The sequence below is a fragment of the Argentina silus genome, assembly GCF_951799395.1.
Source record: "Argentina silus genome assembly, chromosome: 15".
NCBI classification, from domain to species: domain Eukaryota; kingdom Metazoa; phylum Chordata; class Actinopteri; order Argentiniformes; family Argentinidae; genus Argentina; species Argentina silus.
The window spans coordinates 5,208,198-5,229,267 of NC_139669.1; the positions used below are offsets into that span (position 1 = coordinate 5,208,198).

The following is a 21,070-nucleotide window of genomic DNA, read 5'->3' on the forward strand; positions in this document are numbered from 1 at the left end:
ACAGTCAATAGACTTCCTGAAATGCACACAGTCGTCAGCGAAGGAGGAGGAGACGACAACTTAAAAACATATTTGAGACAGGATTCTAGATAATAAGACAATATCATTTAATTAACAGACATCAATTGATCATGTAAAAAGAAGTGAGGGAGATAGAATGAAATATACATCATCACAGTGTTCTAAACAAACAAAGTGAACATAGATAGAGTTCCGTCAGTGGTATGGTATTGTATCTGTATACATTATGTACTGTAATATATTTGGATCAGAGCATTCAGATCTGACCCCTTCATGTACTTAACATTAGAAAATCATACATACTGTACATCCGAACATTGACATCTCTACTTCTCAGCTTGGTCTCCAGTTTTTCCAATTTGGTACAATGTTATGTATTACCACTGTTCACACAGTGTTAAAATGTAAAGTTCAAGGTTTCAATCACTTCAATTACCTTTCAACCGAGTTAAACTTCAGGTTATACATACCCTTTTTCATTTGTTAAATCACAATACATTCACACTTTCCATTGACAGCAATGCAGTGCAATTAACTACTGGGAAATAGCCTTTACAGCTGAGCAAAACCAAATACTACTCAGGATGAAAACCAATCAGCTTCAGTAAAATGAAGATTGATTTCTCAGTAAGGACTGCTTCAAATAAAAGAAAGCCTCTGGGCAGTAGAGAGTACACATTTCCTAAAAAGGCCTTTTCAATTTACAACAAGCATTCAGGAAACCACTCTCATGAACTTCACTGGAGCTACTCCGTCTCGACCGCCTGGTTAAACAGCCCCTTAGCAGACTCTTTCACAGGAAAGCTTACATTCTGAGCAGTCAGTCTCAATATGCTGTACAGGGTTTAATCAACAGAATGTGCATATCGAATTGGAATTTATCTTTCACTCCCGCCAACAAGCCCAATATCCATCCACGACCTTTGATAGATCTTATAGTTCTTGATATTCCATTCCAAGTTTCACAATAAAATTCACATCCACATTCACAATTGAATTCATCATTTGAACTAGAGAGGAGTTGAAGGGCCATGTAAACTGCCTTTCTTTAACTTATTAAAAACAAAGATGTTAAAACACATTGTTTGGCCATACGCAGTCGCACAGCAATCCTGTTCTTTAAATAGACACTTCAATAAGCGTGTCGTTCTATTCTCGTCCTGTAGAAATGATCAATTGGACACACCAGAGGGTCTACTGACACTTGTTATATTAGAGTTTTTATACATGTACACAACACAAACAATTACTCTGCCTTGCATACAACACAATGAGCACTGTAATATAAACTCTGATGTCGACTCATATCAGTTCAACCGTCACCACCAACAGGGCAGGTCTCACTGACGCTGCCTATCCCTCTCTGAATCCTGTCCCTTCCATTTTTTTCTCTGCGACAGAAGCAGCTGAAATCCTCGCAGAGCCCCTCAGAGCCTCGCCAATCCTCTGCTCCATTTGGTGTGAAATGAACACGTGTGAAAAGGAGGAGAGAGAGAGAGAGAGAGAGAGAGAGAGAGAAAAAAAAAAAAAAAAAGCGGCTCCATCTCTCGTTTATTCTCTCTGATAATGAGACGGCCACGGATGGTTTCAGCAGTGGCTGCGTAGCCTTGAGGCAGACCATCTCTCCAGGGAAAGACGGGGAGAGAAGAAGACAAGAGAGGCATATAGAAGCGTGAAAGCTGTCCTCAACAATGGCCGTCTGAACAGGGGCAAGGACACCGAGATGACAATGGAGACAGGGAAGAAGGGGTTCAGACCGGAGGCAGGTAACTTGTCACAGGCAGATATTTTCTAAATATACACTTTCTAAAACAGCAACAACCTGACTGCAATCGTCCCTTTACCCCAGAGCTCCGAGAGATCCTCAACAGGTCGACGCCTACATACAGTATGTACATTTAAACAATGGCTTTACTTCTTTTTTGCTTCTCAAAGTCTCATTGGTACTGTATAAAAAGTGACATTTCTCTCATTGAACACTCCGCAAATGTACAATTTTGAGTGCTGTCATGAAATGGAGTCTAAGAGCCTCTATGGAGAGATGGCCTTAGTTTAGTTGCATGTGATAGTGCAGCTTTTTGATAAGGCACTGTTACTAGTGTCTACTGTCAACAGCAACCAGGCCCTCTTCTCCTCCCCCCCCACCCCCTCTCTGTCTCTCTATTTCTCTCTCTCTCACACACACACACACACACACACGCACGCACGCACGCACGCACGCACGCACACACGTGTCTGCTTCAACTGTTGGATACAGGAAATCCGGGAGGGTACCCCTTGCAAACACGCCCCGAGAAATGTGGGTGTGCAACCATTTCAAAACGCCCCTTTTTCCCTTTTATCCTCTGATAATACAAAAATGGAAGGACGGTAGTTGGAGGTCAAAGGTCGCACCTTTATCCCAACAAATCAACTCAAAGATGCGGACAACAACAACGACGGAACGCAGCAATATCAGTACATCAGGTAGAGTTTCATCCACTGGAGGAGAGGGAGGGAAAATGGCGCCTCTGAGATATGGCCCATTTATCTCAGCTGTGGAGGACGGTCGTGTGTGTGTCCTCCCTCTGCCTCGACATCATTGTGTACTATACGGACACCCTTTCATCCTTACCTCATCTAAATAGCTGTTGTGCCAACCCTACTATGAATTGCATAGGGCCTGTTCTGTAGTGGAGAAGCTGAGAAGACCTGACTAAATGTGGACTGTATATGTGTTAAAGGATTTACAGGTTAGGAAAGGAGTATTGTTTGTCACCTGACACTTGCAACGCTAAGTAAATATGTTGGAACTGGCATTTCACATTAAAAGTCATCGTAGCTATAAAACAAAAGACAGAGAGAGAAGCACAGTAGCATCAGAACAAAGCCCACAGGTAGTCATGAGCCAGAGGCCCCTGGGCTCACCATATCATCTGAATCTAAGCGGTTTTGCAGTCCTTCCTCTGGATTTTCCATGCAATGTTCAGGGGAAAGAAATCTGCATTTTCCACCAGATATATACCCCCCTCTACCTCCCAGAAGTGTCAATCAAGCAGTCCTGCAGTCTCTGAGATGGAGGAGGGGGGCAGCACTCTCTCATGCCTGGAGGACAGCAGTCAGAGCCTCAGAGTCTCTTCAGTCATTAACTTTAGATGCTCATCTGGCTAAGATGCTGATCAAGGTTCTGCTCATGTCCCGCAGAGCATCTAGAGAATGGCAGTGGGAGGGGATAGGATGGAGTCTCCACCCCCCTCACACAGCTAGTGGACCTTCTCCTTGACAATGGAGGCCTCCGCGTCAGTTTCAGGTGAGGCGAGGGGCGGGACTACGGGAGTGGGAGGAGCGGGTGGTTTCTCCTCTTTAGGGGAGGGGCTCTTTTCAGGGCAGAGGCTTTTCTCTGTGGAGGGGCTCTCCTGAGGGGAGGGGCGTTTCTCTGGAGAGGGGCTTTTCTCTGGGGTGGCTGTGATGCTAGGCTTGGCGTCATCAGGAGTGTGCTCGTTGGGAATGAGAGGAGCTGTGGTTTTCTGCAGAGACGAAATGGCACATTAAGGAGGAGGCAAATGCACATATACCAGAAACTATTGATTGCTACTACCCTGCGTTCTGGAACAAAGTGTAAGCACAAGAGGAAATTGCATCAGGAGAAATATAAAGACACAAAATGGCATCAGTTGATAGGCTATTCAAAGGCACAACAGGAAGATGAGGGAAATAGAGGAACAAAATGGCTACACTACAAGTGCATTAACAGAATCTATAAAAAAAACAAAAGCTCTTTCTTCTCAACAGTACATTGTTCTCTGTGCACAACACCTTTGCTCCCCCCCCCTCTCTGTAATTGATTAAGGCTCTCTTTATGCATGCTCACTGTACTATGCTCCGTGCCTGGCAGCCTGAAACCATTTAGTGCCAGACACACAAACAGTGATGGAGTGCAGATTGAGTGTATATATATATATATATATATGTGTGTGTGTGTGTGTGCGTGTGTGTGTGTGTGCGCTTACAGTGGTCTGTGGCACTGGGTTGCTACTCTTGGTCGAAGCCTCGTCGGCGGGGGGTGTGGGGACGGGTGAAACTTCCTGCATAAGCCCTCTTCTGTCCAAGACACTGCCAAGGCAAGACAGACAATCAGTCATCAACAACACCCTACTCACCACAGCACAGAGTGGAACATGGGACGGAGGAGGATGGGGACGACGCAATACAGTTATTGAGGAATAATAAGAGAGACTATGAGTGAGCAAGAGGGAGACCAAGAGAGAGAGAGAGGGAGAGAGAGAAGGAGGGAGGGAGGGAGGGAGGGAGGGGTAGGTTTTACAGAGATAAGCCAGCCCTCCGACAGTACCTGGGGTATGCAGGCCCACACAGCACTTCACAGCAGTTCTTGATGAAGTTCTTGTGGCTGTAGGGGTTCTGCACTCGGTTCTTCCCAGACCATGAGCCTTTGATCTAGGACACACAAAACCCACATCCCTGTTAGAGACCACCTCGCATGTGTCATGTCCTCGACCAGATTCAAACCGTGTCAAGCACTCTCAGATCTCCAACACTGCCTGACTGGTTCCAATCTCAACAAATAGGGCGAACTGCCTCCCCAGCTAAAATAATTTCCTTGTGCTTATACCTTATTCAAAAGCACCGTTCCATTTTTAGATCTTATTCCCACAGGCTTACACTTGACCTACAAAATATCTTGGGAAGGGATTGAATGATTCCTGATTTAAGAGGTACAGTATAGGCTAGGTGCCCTAAGCAGTGCTCACTATTAAAAAATATATTTAATTTGATTTAACACAATTCTAGTCTGTGAGAGATATCGTATACTGGTGATCACTACTTCACACAAAGCATTGTCAATGGATGGAATAGCTCGCCGGGATCTATAGACAGAGGACAGAAAAAACCCTGAGAGCTTTTTAAAAATAGATCAGACAAGGTAATGGTTTCAGTTTAGACCCCTTTAAATGGGTCAATGGCCAGCCCAGACGGGCCAGGTGACCTGTGCTCATCACTCAACCATTCAGAAGGCCTTAAGTGTGAGTTTCAATGCTCTGATGTTAACTCAGTAAAGGACAAGGGACACACGGCAGATAGACAGAGCATGTGTGGTCCCCGGGGAGAGGGGACCACACACCACCTCTCCCTCCCTCTCTCTCTCTCTCCCCCTCCCCCTCTCTCTCCCCCTCCCTCTCCCTCTCCCTCTCTCCCTCTCTCCCTGCCTCCCTGGCAGCTAGCCAAGCCCCTGCAGGTATTGATGTGTCTATTATTAGCTCAATCATACATTAGATAGGGCAGGCTGGCAGCCACCCTGTGCTCCTCCAGCGACATTAGCGGCTCGCTTTGCTAGTGCAGCTCATTACTGGTAAAAAGGATCTGGCTGCCCGAAGGGGATGGAAAGGAATAATCAATTAATCATCACAATAAAACATAAGAGTGCTCTGCAGCTTACAACTGCTAGTTACTGCCGCCATCTCTGTCTTTTGCCAGCACTGCTGCAGTAAAATCTGGGTTTGCAAATCTTGTATGTTAGTAAATGTGAATTGTATTATAAAATGTACACACACACACACACACACACGCACACGCACGCACACGCACGCACACACACACCACACACATGGGGGGACATTAATACAAGCAATACAAGGTCAGCTGAGACTTCCACTGCTGAGCCCTGGAGAAGCGGAGGTGGGTAATGGCTCATAACAAACTTGTCAAATACCTCGCGATTCAATAGGCTTCAGACCTGGGGCTGTGCCGTTGCCAAGGTGACAGCTGACTGGAAGTAGAACTTTGGAGTGTTTACCCAGCCACTCTCCAACCATGCTCGGACATGCTCTCTACCTTGTGGATAGGATAATCTGCTCCTAGATCTGTTGTGAAGGGCAACTTTGACTTTGTACTTTGAGCCCCTGAGGTAGAGGTAGTGAAGTGGTAAGATACTCACGTCCTCATTGGTGGTCTGGTTGAGAGAGATCAGGTAGGTGTGGAAGCCTGTCAGTCCCACTACTGACCACAGGGTGAAGAAACACACCAGCACCTCCAACACAGTGGGGACAAGTTAAGGAAACAGCAACGACTTATGATTCTACCAGCATTCAGCAAGTCCATGGATCAAGACTGCCTAGACAGATTATATCATTTTCAACACTACAGTTGTGTTCATATGCTGTGAATTACCTTGGTGTTAAATGCCCATGTGACAATTCAGGTTCTCTCATTCATCACAAGAAACATAAAATGTGACATTATGACTTTTTTTTTTATGATCCAAAAAGGAATTTTAAAGATTTAAGATTTAAAAGGAATTATGTTTCAAACATGCTGTGTGGGCTGTAGATGTGAAAGGATATGTCCCAGGTGTGTCCTTCAGAGTGTTCACAAACCCAGAGTCGACTGAGCCTTTGGAGAGAATAATACATTTAGATAAGACACACCCACACAAGGATCTAATAAGCTCATAAGATCAATCTGGATTCTGCTATGACTGAACATATACATTCACCTCACTCACTCAGCATCATTAAAAATAAATGATTCGTTCAAATGAGGGATGACATTCAAAGTACGCTGGGGCCTGAATTAAGATCACAAGCCCCAGAGCTAATTATCCTGACTGTAAATGCATTGACGGGCTCCTTCGCCCAGTCGCCTCCTGTGTTCCCTGGCCTCCCATTGTCTGTGGAGGCCCAGAACGCTGAACTGGGACCAGATGAAAGGTATGTCGGAGGGACGGTTACTGTTGCATGTCGCGTCACGCTCCAGGGAAGCCTGGGCTGAACTAGCTCTTGGTTTCATCAGACGGGGGATGAGGTTATTTTGCCCGCATCGCTCTCCGTCCGTCCAGTTTAGTCACATTCCCTCAGTGCTGTCAATTTACTGTACCAATCTACAGTGTAAAACACACACGCTGTAGGTGTGTCACACTGCCTGAGATAACCTGAACCGAGCTTTCTTTTCTGTATCGTGCTGTGCGGCACTGTGTACCTGCACACACCCACACCCACACAGCCACCCCTCCTTGCTTCTCCAGGATACTCACGTAGCACTACATGGACAATGTCGAAAGTGAAGATGTAGATGGTGAGCAGGGACAGGGACAAGGTGAACAGGTAGAAGTAGCGGTAGTTCCTCTTGCCCACACAGTTGCCCACCCAGGGACAGTGGTGGTCGAAGCGATCTATGGAGGAGAGGAGGAGGGAGTTGTTAACTGATTGTCGTCTTTAGCCGTGGCATGGAAACATTTCATGTTAAATCACAAACACAAATAAGCTTTGTTCTCTTCAAGCCAGTCCTTACACAGTACAAAACACTTTTGACCAGAGATTAAACTGCATCAGAACGCATCAGATTGCAGCTGAAGTTAAATAAAGCCATTGTCCTCTGATGGGTCGTTCTCTCAAAGGCAAGAGCAGTTTTTTGCAGGTAATGGGAGCTGTTTCCCTATTCCCAAGTCTAAATATACTGTCTCCTCATGACACTCGGAGCAGAGCCAGACTGGACCGGAGGGTCCAGGGTCAGATGGCTTACAGAGGGAAACATCTTGCTTTACACTTCTCCTTGTGGCAGACAACACCATACACCCAGGATGGAGTTTCACAACATCACCCGGGTGGAGCAGCTCTAGGTTTGTGCATAATGTGTTGATGTATCTAATACAGCCCAAACAAGACTTGAGGAACAAGTTTATGCCATTAACGGACCGTTTCCTTGATTTCTACATTTCCTTGTACTCTGAGACCAATATACCTAGAGCTGGATGCAATCAAACCTGCTATAGCAATATTTATCCAGTATCTTTGTTGGCAAAGTTACTATATCTGTCCATACAAGTCTCATTCTGAGAACTAGAGGCATGTACTTTTCATAGCAAACCGTACATTGTGACTTGATCCAAGGTGCTAAAAGGTGATATTTACATACTACGGAATAGTCTACAATGACAGTTTGATGGGGTCTATAGTACTAAGTGAATATTAGTGGAGTAGCCCTAGCTATTCTCCCTTTCCGGAGACAGGCTGAGGCAGGCTGAGGCAGGCTGAGGCAGGCTTGAGGCAGGCTGAGGCAGGCTGAGGCAGGCTGAGGCAGGCAGGCACAGGCTGCTGTGTCATGCTGGGTGTGGGTGACGCAGACAGACTGCAGCAGGTGCACTGGCCCCACACAGACGGCCCAGTGTTCACCATGACTGGGCATACAGACACACTGAGCCTCCACTGTCTCCTCTAATCTTACTCCATACCTCCAAGACTGTGTGTGTGTGTGTGTGTCTTACATGGTCATACACCATAACGAAGAACTAGGCTCACTTCAAAAGCATGCCTCAATCATCGGCAGCCAAATTACTGTTATTCTGCTGAGTAAAATGACACGGTCATGCACACACGCGCGTACACGCACACGCGCATTCCAAATAGTCTTTTGCGTGTGAAAGAGTACACTGGAAAAAATATTACTGCATTCCAAGAAACCCATTAGAAATTCGTCCAGCTACTTGAAAACCACTCCCTCTCTCTCCGTCTACTCAGCTGTTGACCGTTTGATTTCCATTTCAATAGAACTTCAGACACTGCGAGACAACTTGATGGTCGATCAAAAGGTGGAGGGGATTGAGCAAAGAAATAAAAAACTAGCGTCAACAGAATGTGTCCTTCACACTCCCGCTCCGATATAAAGCTTTTGTCAATAATATTCAGTCAGTCTCTTCACATTTGTGAGTGTGAAGTGAAATGTGGCCATTGCAATACGTTACTCTCACATTTTATACACTTTTCCATGGCTGTCATGCGAACCGTAACCTATTGACTTATGACTGATTAACCTATTGACTTATGCTGAGGGGGTGGGGGGGGGGGGGGGGGAGGGGTCATTCTTACCCACGCAGTTGTCACAGATGCTGCAGTGTGATGCCCGAGGCGGCCGGAAGATCTTGCAGGTGTAGCAGTACTTGAGCTTCACAATCTGGCTGTTGATTTGGACGTTCCGGATCCGAGGAGGTGGCCGCTGCCCGGCTGGGACGTTCCCATTGGCCGCCTCTGTGGAAAACCAAGTAGATTAGAAACTATGGCGATTCAACAATGGCGGCCACCTTGGACTGAAGCATTATTATTATCTACTCATTCACATTCAGTTCAGGGACCGTTTCATCAACACAGATCATCTGCTCCTGGACTAAATTGCCTCTTAATTGAGGTTAAATGGCACCGTGGATTTATAGAGACATGTCTTAATGATTCCTGGACTAAGGTTAATCTTCATCTGCGTTTGATTCACAGACCAGAGACATGTAATCCACAGTTAATTGATGTTCATGTCAATCACAGTTTTAGTTATTTCTTGCCTAACTAAACCACTACTGGATTCATTCAATCTGGGCCTGTGAAACCGATATGACCAAATAGCTAGCATAGCAGAGGCTCAACTGAGCCACCTGTACAGGTTGTGAGTTGTGAGACTGAGGCCACAATGGAGAGAAATGAAGAAGGGCTTTGGAAGCACACATAAATCAGACCTGCCGAACCTTGAGAATGTCAGTAAATGACACCGTCTCCTCAGCCCAAGGTCCCTGTACACGCCGTCAAGTTATTTACGATGATCTGTTATCATAGCAGGGCGGTTATTATTATTTATTAGCTAGCGTGTGTGTCAGGGCATGTTTAGTCACCGTCATGCTCTGAGTTTAATGTTTTACACGAGGAGGTCTAATGACATCGGAATAGCATCAACAATTATACAGATTATACTTAGAAAACACTTTTCACCCTTAGCTCATCATACCAGCTAACACTTAAATCGTCCTTGTTTGAAGACTGTATATGACACAAACAGAAAGGCAAAGAAAGCAGAATTGATTCCTAAAACACCTTACGACTATTAACGGAAAAAAAATGGACAAATCAATACAGAGTCTAAGAAACAATGTGGTGGTCAAAATGGCTTCATCATGTGGCACGAATACAAGAAACATTAAAAAGGCGTTGAAATTGAGAAACAAACAACTTTGGGAGTAAAAACTCAGCATTGTGAATTAATTAGCCATCACTCTGGTGGGGAATGAGGCCACTCCCTGGGGGAGATGGTCTCTGTCAGCCAGAGTGCCATTATGTATTCCTAGAGGATGTCTCTCAGGCCATTAGCATTCCTTCAGGAGCTAGCTACTAATGGCTTGAAGTGACAGAGCGCCACAGCTGCTGTGGCGTCCTCATAGCCTCATCAATACACCAGCCCCAGCCTGGTGGGGCTCTTGGTCTCAGCCTGGGTCTGTATGTTCCAATGTCTACACCAGCATACGGTACCACCTAGGATGCACTACCAACACGACTGTTTCCTTCTACGTGGTATGCTAGTGAGGATTTTGGAACATAACTCAGGTCTCAGCCAAGGCTCTGGGGCTCCACATCCACACCTGCCTGCCTGCCTGGCTGCCTCCCATGAGCACACCCACACTTCATCACAGCCCGCCACTGCTAAAGATAGCACATTAAAGCCAGCCTTATAAACAGCTCTGATTAAAAACCCACACATATTAGGTGTGAAGTTAAGACAAGTGTGGTCCCTGAGAATTACCTACTTAATTATGCACTAGAGTGATACACCTATAGCTATTTCAGGGATGTATATCGTGGGCTGCATGATGACATGTGGTGAAGAATCCACGTGAAGGATACAAAGTAGGTTATTAGGACAGAAACCCTGCAGACCCCAACACCGTCTGTGGCAGAGCAGCCTCCTCATGCTAAACAAGGTCATCCTGTTTCGTCCCATTTCATCATTCACACAAACTGAACAGCCTCGCCATTCTAGTAACGGTCATCATACTGTATGTGTTTGTATACACTGCTATACATGTATTTTTATGCTGAGTCTGAGTGTAGGGTTTGAATCTGAGTCCGAGCAGTGCCAAAGGGACCTTCTGCCAGGCACTCTGTGCTCTCAGAGGACAGCCTGCAGCAGCATTCATTAACGGCTCTCCTCCGTCATCTGCAGAGGACCTCTGACCAGTCCCCACCCACTCCCCTAGTCTATAATGGGAGAAGACCGGGGGGGACGAGTGAAGGGCACGGTGAATCCTCACCACAGACAGGCCATGGGACTGCACACTAAACAGGGGCGGGAGGGAGGAAGGAGCTGTACACTGAGCAGCCACAGAGAGAGAGAGAGTGAGGGAGGGGGTGGGAGGGAGGGAGGGACGGAGGGAGGGAGGGAGGGAGGGAGGTTGGGCTGTGGCAGAGCTACTGCAGACAGGCTTTTCCCCCCAGCAATGGGAGGAGCAGCTGGACAGCTCACTAGGGAGTGGTCATCAAAATGAACCCCATTACCCATTACGAGTGCAGCAAAGCATGTTCATTTAGACCAGCGTCTTTTCTGGACACATTTTAAGAGAGAGGACCCTAAGGGAGGAAGAAAATGGGCGAATTTTTGACATGCAACCTTAGAAGCTGGTTGGTTGTGCCTTCATCATTAATGCATATGGTCTGTTGTCTAGGTAACGAGAAAGTCAGGATGCTTTTCTGGAGGGGCAATGTAATGAAATCTGACTACGCAGAGAAAGTAGTGCTCGTAGTTGGGAACAATATGGGGGGGTGGGTGGGTGGGTGGGTTTGAGGATGAGCTCAGAGCTCACGGTTGAGCAACCCCAAATTTTACCAACATAAAACATAACAAACATGAATAAACCAGCAGGCCTGGGCTGTCTCCACACTGCTTCACACACCCATCTGCTGCAGTATTCATGCCTCTAAAACACTTTTCACCTCACGTGGTCTTAATCTGGAGCGGGCAGCCTCAGCCCTAGTCTTGGCCTACCAAAGACATTTCCTAAGGGGGAATGAGTCACACCGTATGACGTGAGGCAGTTATAGTAGGGTTAACAGTCTTTGGCTGCAGGTGAGCCTGAAGATGACGGAGGTGTGGAGTGGAGTACGTTGTGTGAAGGTGAGACAGGTAAGATTAAATCTACTCACCTATCTCCATCTCGATGAAGGTGGCCTCCTCTGGGAGGGCGCGTGGCAGGACCCCCGGGTCACTGAAGCTGGTCCTCAGGAGCATGGCCATGACGAAGAGGAAGAGCACGATAGCGAAGACTGGGATGGCAGGGGAGAGGTGGAGAGCCAGGTAAGGGCACCTGGAAGGGGAAGGGGGGGGGGGGCGAAGACAACACACCATAGGGTTAACAGTGGTGTACTGTACACATGCAGACATTGCATCCAGGCAGAGCTTATAGACTCTGGACAGACTTATTTTCATCGTGCTAGACATCAGAGACATTGTGAACTTTCTATTCAGTCATGCTGTGAGTGGAAAATTACAATTTATTGCCCTGAATTTCACCCCCCAAAACTAATGCTCCATATCTAATGTAAAATATTTTGCCCTTTCATGACTACACAAAATCAGAGGCTGAGGAGATAATGACCACAACAGAAATCGGAAGAAGCCTTCGACTAATTCACGAGATGTTATTAGCATCGTCTAATTGTCAACAAAAGGGCTGCATGAACAGTCTTGCGGTGGAGGGAGGGGGGGGGGGGGGGGGGGGGATACTGAGGACAAGCCTTTTACACATCCTAGAGAGGGAAGCATATTCAGAGGAAGGTCGCAGTGCAAGGCTCTGTAAGGCTGTCTGGTCTAGTCTGGTCTGCCCTTCCCTTCCCCCTGGGGGCCATGCTGCAGCCATGCCCGAGAATCAACAACAGCCGGAGACAATGTTTACTCTGCGGAGGTGGCAGAGAGCTCTCACCCTCCGGAGGGAGAAGGGGAGGGGCGCATTAACAGAAGTCCAACTGGCACGCCAAAACTGCAAAGTGTGCTGCCAGCCCAGTCTGCCTTCTGAAAACCCCTTTTCCCGTCAAAGCAGGCGAACGCAGGCAGTAAAGTGCTGCGGCAGATTGGTGAGCACTGAGCAGAGCACCACAGGCCTCTGCATCCAGCTATTAATAGAAGAGCAGGAGCTTCACTGCTCCCCTGACATCCCATGTGGAGGGATCACACATTCATAATGCAGGGGTAATGTATTACTACTAGGATTGGATAGTACAGTACAATACACTGTACTGTATATGCACTGGCCGACTGAATATTGCATGTCATACAGGGCCTATACTGGTGACCCATGAGTGGAATTCAGTGTTAGGGAGCAAACCTGACAATATGTGTTTGTCTTTCTGAAAAAAAAAAAAAAAAAAGGGCCGGCAGGTAGCCTAGAGGTTAGAGAGGCCGGCAAGGAATCGGTACCTACCACTGCCGTTGTGCCCTTGAGCAAGGCACTTAACCCCTAAGTGCTCCAGGGGCGCCGAACATGGCTGACCCTGTGTCTAGAGCCCAGAGCTCTGTTCTCCCTTGGGGGTATGATTTCTAAATAACATGAAATCAAAATGGCAACATGCTTTACTGCACTAGTTACATGCAGGTTCCCTCTTTCTTGGGTGCCATTTATTTCATGCCCACCAGTAACACTTTGAGACCAGGAACGGTTTGGACAGGATAGATTAGGTAGGTGAACGAGTGGGAGTGAGAGCCAACAATGCAGAGGGCGAACAAAGTACACCTGTTCTGTGACACTATGCAGATCAGACAGGTAAATCAGCATACCTATGCACTGGCAACACACTACCACACTTCTCGCAGGACAGGTCTGATTGGTTTACTCCTAAGTACACACACAGTAGTTCTCACACTAATGGGGGAAAAAGGAGTAGAGATCCAATCAATAGAAACATCGACCGGTTCAAACCCGAGACGAATGGCCAGAGCTTGATCCATTAGTTACTGCAGAGACAGCAGAGGACAGTCAGTCAATCCAGAGAGAGGCCAGGAGGAGGCCTGGCCCAGTCTGTCGATGATGTGTAATTCCAACACTGATGACTGGTAAGCATTCTTGGCAGACTCTGTCATCGCTTCCCATCACAGAACCATACTTCCTGGACACTATAACCATGAGCTATCTCGTCAGTCTCCCAAAGCACGGTGGTAGGTACTCTTGCCCTGTGTTCATCAATCAGAGAAAAATGCAATAAACACATCTACAATTCAAGCATGGTCTCTATTTTTCATTTCGCTACCTCAGTTTTCATCAACAACATAATCAATCACATTGACTTGACATTCGTTGTCAGGACCTGAGTCGAGTTCAGTATCATTTGGCTCAGAGAACGCAGTGCGTCTCGATCATAGAAGTACAGTCCTAATAGAGTCTGTGTTTATTCCTCCCTCTGCCCTTGACTTGTAAGACAAAGGATCCCCAAATTAGTGCGTTTTGTAGGCCTACAGCTAACAGTGCTTCATGCATGCTTCAAATGATGATATAAAGCTCATCAACTGGAGTGGACTTGGACTTAATATGCTAGTGGAGTGGACTTTATGGAGTAGACTTTATTTGCTACAACAAGCTTATTGGCCTACAACAAAGCCATAAGGTGTGCCCAACATACTAAACAGTTTACAGTTACTAAATTCCGAATCTTGCTACTCAGTTTTGAACACACACTGCATGTCTCTTCTCCTTACAACAAGGCTGAACTCAGCCAGCTATTTGAATACATCGAGAGCAGAGATAAACGGACCCCTATCTTTGCTATGCAAAGGTGCCAGTTCGACATTACCTGGCATTAGAATAATAGGTAACTGACAGCAGCGTGGTAAGTTTACTGTAAACTTTTAACCCAAGGAGAGGGGGCAGGGGAATTTGCATTCGCAATCTCCAATCTCCAATTTGATCCGTGGTGACTTCACACACACACAATGCCTACTCTGAGAAGAGAGGCCTCTAAGATAAGACTTAAACTTACCAAATGCTGTGTGTATTAACCAATAATACCACTGTGCCCCAGAGATGTCATGCCTTCTTTGACTTCTGCCTTAGCTGATCATTTCATACCCAGCCTTAATTAATACTTAACACTGACTTTAGCCGTTAGAAAGCTGAGTGGGGGGCGCTTAGTGGCGTAGCACACTAATGCGCATACCACATCATCGCAAGGTTCCTGGTTTAATTCTGACCCTTGACACTTCTTGCATGTCATCCCTCCTCTCTCACCCATCCTTCCTGTCAATCTCTACTGTCTCTATCCCAATAAAAGCAAAAATGCCTAAAAACCCCCCTCCCAAAAAAAAAAGAAAGCCGAGTGAATCACAATCACACTGAATTATGCACTTGCTGTGCTGGCAGATCTGCCTACATCTGCCTACACTCCGTCTCTCTCTGTCTCTCGGGCACTGCCGAAAAACAGAAAGCCCACAACCTACATTTGCTTTCTCCCTCTCTCTCTCTCTCTCCCAGACGCCCACAGGAAATTGTTCTATAATCGACGATGCTGTAGGTTCTGATAAGAGGTTTGTCTGCTGGTCCCATCGCCACGGGAACCAGACTGTTGTAAAACATGTCAGACGACAACAGCGGACATGTTGCACCATCTCATGCTGAGATCTCCAGCATGGACAACAACATAAGACTACAAAGTGGTCAGACACACCCATTTGAATTACAGTATTAAAGACCCTACTCTACTGGTACAGCAAGCCAGGGTGCAGTTCAGAGAGGTTAGCTGCATTAAAGCTTAATACATAGCTAAAACTGCTACAATCTGTTCAGATATGAGTGTTACGCAACATGTTTAATGCAACTGAAGGACATTCTGAGGGGGAAAAGAGGTCATTTAGAAGCCAGATGAAAATTGAAACATGTGGGACCTTAGGAATCAGAAACATGCAATATCTATCTATTTCAAAATGTTGCAAAACAGTCGAACACAGAAACAAGGAAAAAAATGCTGAATCATGATTTGATTTCAGGCTTGTGAAATACCACACTCATGACCTCATGACAGTAACAGGAAATTGATCTACAGTAACAACGACCCACTGCAATAACATAATGATCAGCAAATTGAGTAGAGAGTGAAACATTAGGCCCAAAAAAAATCTCCAAAGTGTCTCGGCACACCTGTGGTCCAGGCGAAGAGAAGATGACATCATATCTCCAGGGGAGAATGGTCACATACATGTGGCATCTATTACAGAGGGATTGGAGGAGGCGGCAAAATTACCAATTGTCCCCTCTCTCCCCCCTCCTTGTATTGAGGTACAAGACATGCACATGATCATTTTATTTGCCCCGCAAAAACAAAACAATCTTTACCAGGAAATCTTTTTCGGGACAAAGACTCCAGCTCATTGTTATTGGATAAATGTTTTTTCAGCTGAATATAAATCAGGGCATTGACTAGTGTGGTGTGGAGAGCTGAGGGCAAGGCAGGGGGAAGGGATTGGCCCTGTGTGAGACAGGAGGAGGTAGATGGATGCCTGGGGGAGCAGGGGGGGGGTCTCAGGGGCCTGTTACTGGATCTCTTCTGGCCACAGTCACACTGCAAGGTCAGCGCTGCCACTGCGCCTCTCCTCCCTCTCCTCATCCTCCTCCTCCTCCCTCTCCTCATCCTCCTCCTCCTCCCTCTCCTCCTCCTCCTCCTCATTACACACAGACAATATTTGAGGGAGCTGACAGTGAGGAGGTGGAGTGTGCTTTACATCAACACCCTGCACACCCTCCACCCCACTGCCCTTAATCAGATAAAGTCATGCCTCCAACCACACACGCTGGACACACACGGACACACACACACACACACACACATATATAGGCTATATACTCACACATAATAGTATACACACACAAGCACACTCAGGCATACACACACATCTTTCTCAGTTTCATGCACACACACACACATCTCGCTCGCTTCACAGCTCCTGGGGTAAACACACACAAATGACACACTGCCCTTATGTGCCAGGCACATGCCTCATCTCTCTCTCACACACACACACACACACACACACACACACACACACACACACACACACACACACACACACACACACACACACACACACACACACACACACACACACACACACACACACACACACACACACACACACACACACAGGAACAGAGCCAGAGAACACCACAGGCTCTGTGAGCAGGTTCCATGAGGACGTGCAGTAGCAGCCAGACCTTTACAGAGCCAGAGTACCATCAAAGCCTGCCCTCTACAACAGGGGTAAGCTCCCATTCAAAGGACACTGTAATGTACCTCTAAAATCCCATTAACACAAATGGGAAAAGTGGTACTGGACACTGTGGAGGCAGTAAGCCCACATGTAAAGGACCACACAACCCTTGAATCCTCTGAATCTCGGCAGGAAAGGAACAAAGGCTTGGACTGCATCATTGCACAAATTGTTTGGTTGTACTAATTGGACCCTCTGATTTGTGTATTACTGTACTTGCTCATTTCGGCAATCTTGTTCCATTTGTTTACAGGGGACCCTCCCTCTCTCTGCTGCTGATAAGATGTCTACCAGGTTGTTCTTGGACCGGGTCCAACGTGCTGAGGGGGGACACTACCTCTCTGTTCTCTCAAATGTAGTATGCCATGGCACCAACTCCACATAAAAAGGAATGAGACCCTTAATTCAGTGAGTTTATTCCCAAGGGACCTGTGTGGTGGAACTTCACAGGTGATACCAATCAACTCAGTGAGTTAGAGAACAGAGATGGATCCTAACAGCCATGTAACCACACACTGCAAGCGCTCCCTTGGATCACTGGCCTCAAGTGTGGAGAACAGGGTGTATCAGACTTCTCAAACACTCGTACAAAGTGTGGCGCAGATTCCTCACAGGATAATCATCTGTTTACTGTTCACTATAGGATAGCACAGCGCTCATCGTCATCGCTCCGCTGCTCCCATGAAGTTTGTCGTTTTAGTCTGCAACATTTTTGCTAAAAGAGGAACGTCCAGCTCACACATGGTTCATCAAAGAACCTCTCTCAGTATGCTGCATTACACCTATTCAAGATGATAAATCTAAATAGACTTTACTAATTTTTTTTTTTTTTTTTGATGAGCAGTCCATATTACCGCCGCAGTGAAAAGATTCACTTTTCAGATTCTAACTCGATTCATGTTTTTTGTAGCTGTTAGTCACAGCAGTAGACAGCTGCTCTCCGAACATGACTCTTAAAAAGCATCAAAACCACTGTGCTTCTTTCCCCTGCAAATTGCCATTACTCTGTCAGGGGGCTAAATCAGATATGGCTCAAATTGCTCAGTAATGGAGAGTTTAGAGTCCACCCCCCCTCCCCTCAGTAATGGAGAGTTTAGAATCCCCCCCCCGTCAGTAATGGAGAGTTTAGAGTCGTCGTCCCCCGTCAGTAATGGAGAGTTTAGAGTTGACCATCTCCATCTCCATGTTACCACCCCTCCCCCATGAGGCATAATTATGGGCAACTGTAATATGAACGTAGCTTGCTAATAACCCCCTGGCCATTAGTCACTGTTGGGCCTCATCCAACCTCAGGCGCTTTGCGTGAGCAGGATTAGCCTCGTGTGTCTCTCTCTCTCTCTCTCTCTTTCTCTCTTTCTTTCTTTCTCCCTCTCTGCCCTGAGCTGGACAACAGGGCCCTCTGTGAAGGCTCAGGGGGAGCAGAGTCCATGGGCATGACAGTTGGCACTTATGGCCAGAGGCCTTGGGGAGCAGCAGCCACTATACTGCAGCTTCTCAGCAGATCCACTAGTTGATTTTCACTGGGCATAGAGGTGGGGGACCATTGTGCAGTGGAGACTTGACACTTCATTTTAGCTGCTAGATCATGCCAATTCCCAATGTGACAGACGGAATTGGAACCTGGGTCTCCAACATGGAAGACACAACCATTAGTCCAAGGTCCGAAGCAGACACTTGGGTTCTCAGACAGGGCTACCTCATCACGAGCTACACTAACAATGAGTAATTACAGTATTTCTTACAGTAATAATTACATTGTAATAAAAGCACTGCAATGTCAAGTGTGACTGACATGCCCAATTACACAGGTGGTGCAACTGGACATTGGAGGCAATAAAATATTCAGGACTCATTTGGTCAATAACATTTCCCTTCCCACTCAAACACTCAGTCATTGATTTGTCAGGAGAAACGAGAAGAAATCTCTAATTTTGTTGCGTTTCTTAGCACTTCAATACACAGGCTTGGTTAATAGAGCAAATGTACAGTAGGCAATACTGTAGCCAAGTGAACATATTTTAAAAGCACCTCAGTGATCCTAGAAAACACTGCACACAAAGGAAAAGACATGGGCCTTGATTTGTTTTGGAATTAATGTCTTAGTTAAACACGGCCCTAATGATATTGACAGCTTAATTCATTATCACCAATTAACAATAGAGACGTGGCTTTACTTACTCGAATGCAAAGAACAGAGAGCAGGTGCCGACGATGAGAAATAAGGTTAGATAGAACACGCCTTTTTGCCGGGCCATCATAACCCGTCCATCGCAGCAGAAAGTATTTTTGCCCGGGAGCTTTTCCCATTTTCGGACCTTCCGAGTTATCATAACAGCCGACATACTGACACGTTTCGATCAGCCCAGTATGGTAGAAGATGTCTATAGGCCAGTGTTGGTCAATTATATTTCCTTGCGTTTTAAAACGAACATGGGATGGTGAAGTCCATTTTTAAGTGACATCAGGCAGAATCACAATAACAATTGACGCTCTTATTTTTACTGGCTGATGCGGGCGTATCAAAATAATTCAGAATTTTACCCACAAGCTTTCATTATCGGGAACAATATCAAGAAGCGTATTGTTGAAATAAATATTGTATTTTGTGCCAGGTGGGCGTCATCAATAATCCATTTAGGGTCCGCAACGAAATTACTTGTTCTGTAATTAACATTCAGGGTGCTCTGAATTGTTGTCAAGCATCTTTTCTCGCTTTACGTGTCGGATTCATATTTTCAAAATCCATGAATCCATAATTTCGGCAATCAAAGTTCTCTTCTCAGTGTATCACCTCCTTCCAGTGCCAGAGGGCTTCCATACTAGTATTGAAAAATCTGGATTCAAAATTCCTCAATTGAATGTTGTAGTTTCAAAGAATTGTATCCAAATGCTTGTGGGAGATTTATTCGGCCCTTAGGAATAAAATACAATCTTGGTACTGACATCTGTAGAGTGGACCTTGACCGGGTGACATTCATTCCATCTCGATTAACCAGAAGTGATCATTCACATGCGCTGCTCCCCGTCATCGTTTGGGTTTGCCTATATTGTTATTATGTTATTAAAAAATGTAAGAATTTATAATAACGCCAAGACCCGAATAAAATTGAAATAGTCGTAGTCTCAATGATGAGGTGTATTCGCTTTGCTTTCCCGCAGGATGCGTGCTAGGCTCGTTTCTAATCAATGGGAGCAGGAAACACGCCTAGATTGAAATGTCTTTTATCTTAAAGGGGCAGAACAGGTAAAATAAAAAGGAACAAAGAAACCTTGAGAAATACAGTATAGGCCCTATTTGAAACATATTTTTCTGAGAAAAATATTATAATAATATTCTGAGTATCAATCAAGCATATATTCTTAGTAAGTGAACGTTTGCTTTTTTCATCTACAAAATTATGTAATCGGATACAGAGGGCTTGATATTCAATTATCTGTTAATATGACACAGAATCTGTTATTATGATACAGAAATGATTTGTGGACACAAATAAATGATTATACCAGCATTTGCCATGGAGAGCAAAGCATAGCCAACAGAAGAAAATCGTTGTGATTAGAGAATCATCCTTTAAATGTATTCATTTGTCCGTGCTTCTAGCATCAGTAGGACCACCAAAGGATGAGAGGATCATACGGTGAGGACGAGGGATGAGTATAGGGTGGGGGTGGGGTGGGGGAGCGAAGCCAGGCGCACTCCCTTTTCCTCCGGAAGGGCTGGACCGGAGGCAGTAAACGGGTAGAGGCAGAGCATCTCTCCATCATCACCGGGGATTCTTTCTATTTAAATCCACACAAGAAGGTCATGGGTAATTTATGACTCGTCGGAGGCTGCCACGGAAGAGCTGTAAAACTCCGTTTTAATGTTTATTTCACCCACCGCTGCTCACAGACTCACTATTTCACTTTTGGTATCAGCACATATTTTTATTACTTGTAGGCTATTGCTATTTTCACCTCCTCTAATAGTGATTGGATAGGTTAACCTACTAAAATTGTG

General features: G+C 45.9%; 1 protein-coding gene across 1 annotated transcript; it reads right to left on the reverse strand.

The window, feature by feature from the left end:
* Positions 1-90: 90 nt before the first annotated feature.
* zdhhc9 (zDHHC palmitoyltransferase 9) lies at positions 91-20,233 on the reverse strand. Its single transcript, XM_083686007.1, has 9 exons — positions 19,249-20,233; positions 11,967-12,127; positions 8,880-9,038; positions 7,049-7,186; positions 6,360-6,408; positions 5,954-6,056; positions 4,352-4,455; positions 4,011-4,113; positions 91-3,527 (listed from the first exon to the last, which is right to left on the reverse strand). Exons 1-9 carry the CDS (start codon positions 19,410-19,412, stop codon positions 3,264-3,266), a joined length of 1,245 nt encoding a protein of 414 aa, XP_083542133.1. The 5' UTR covers positions 19,413-20,233; the 3' UTR covers positions 91-3,263.
* Positions 20,234-21,070: the final 837 nt, after the last annotated feature.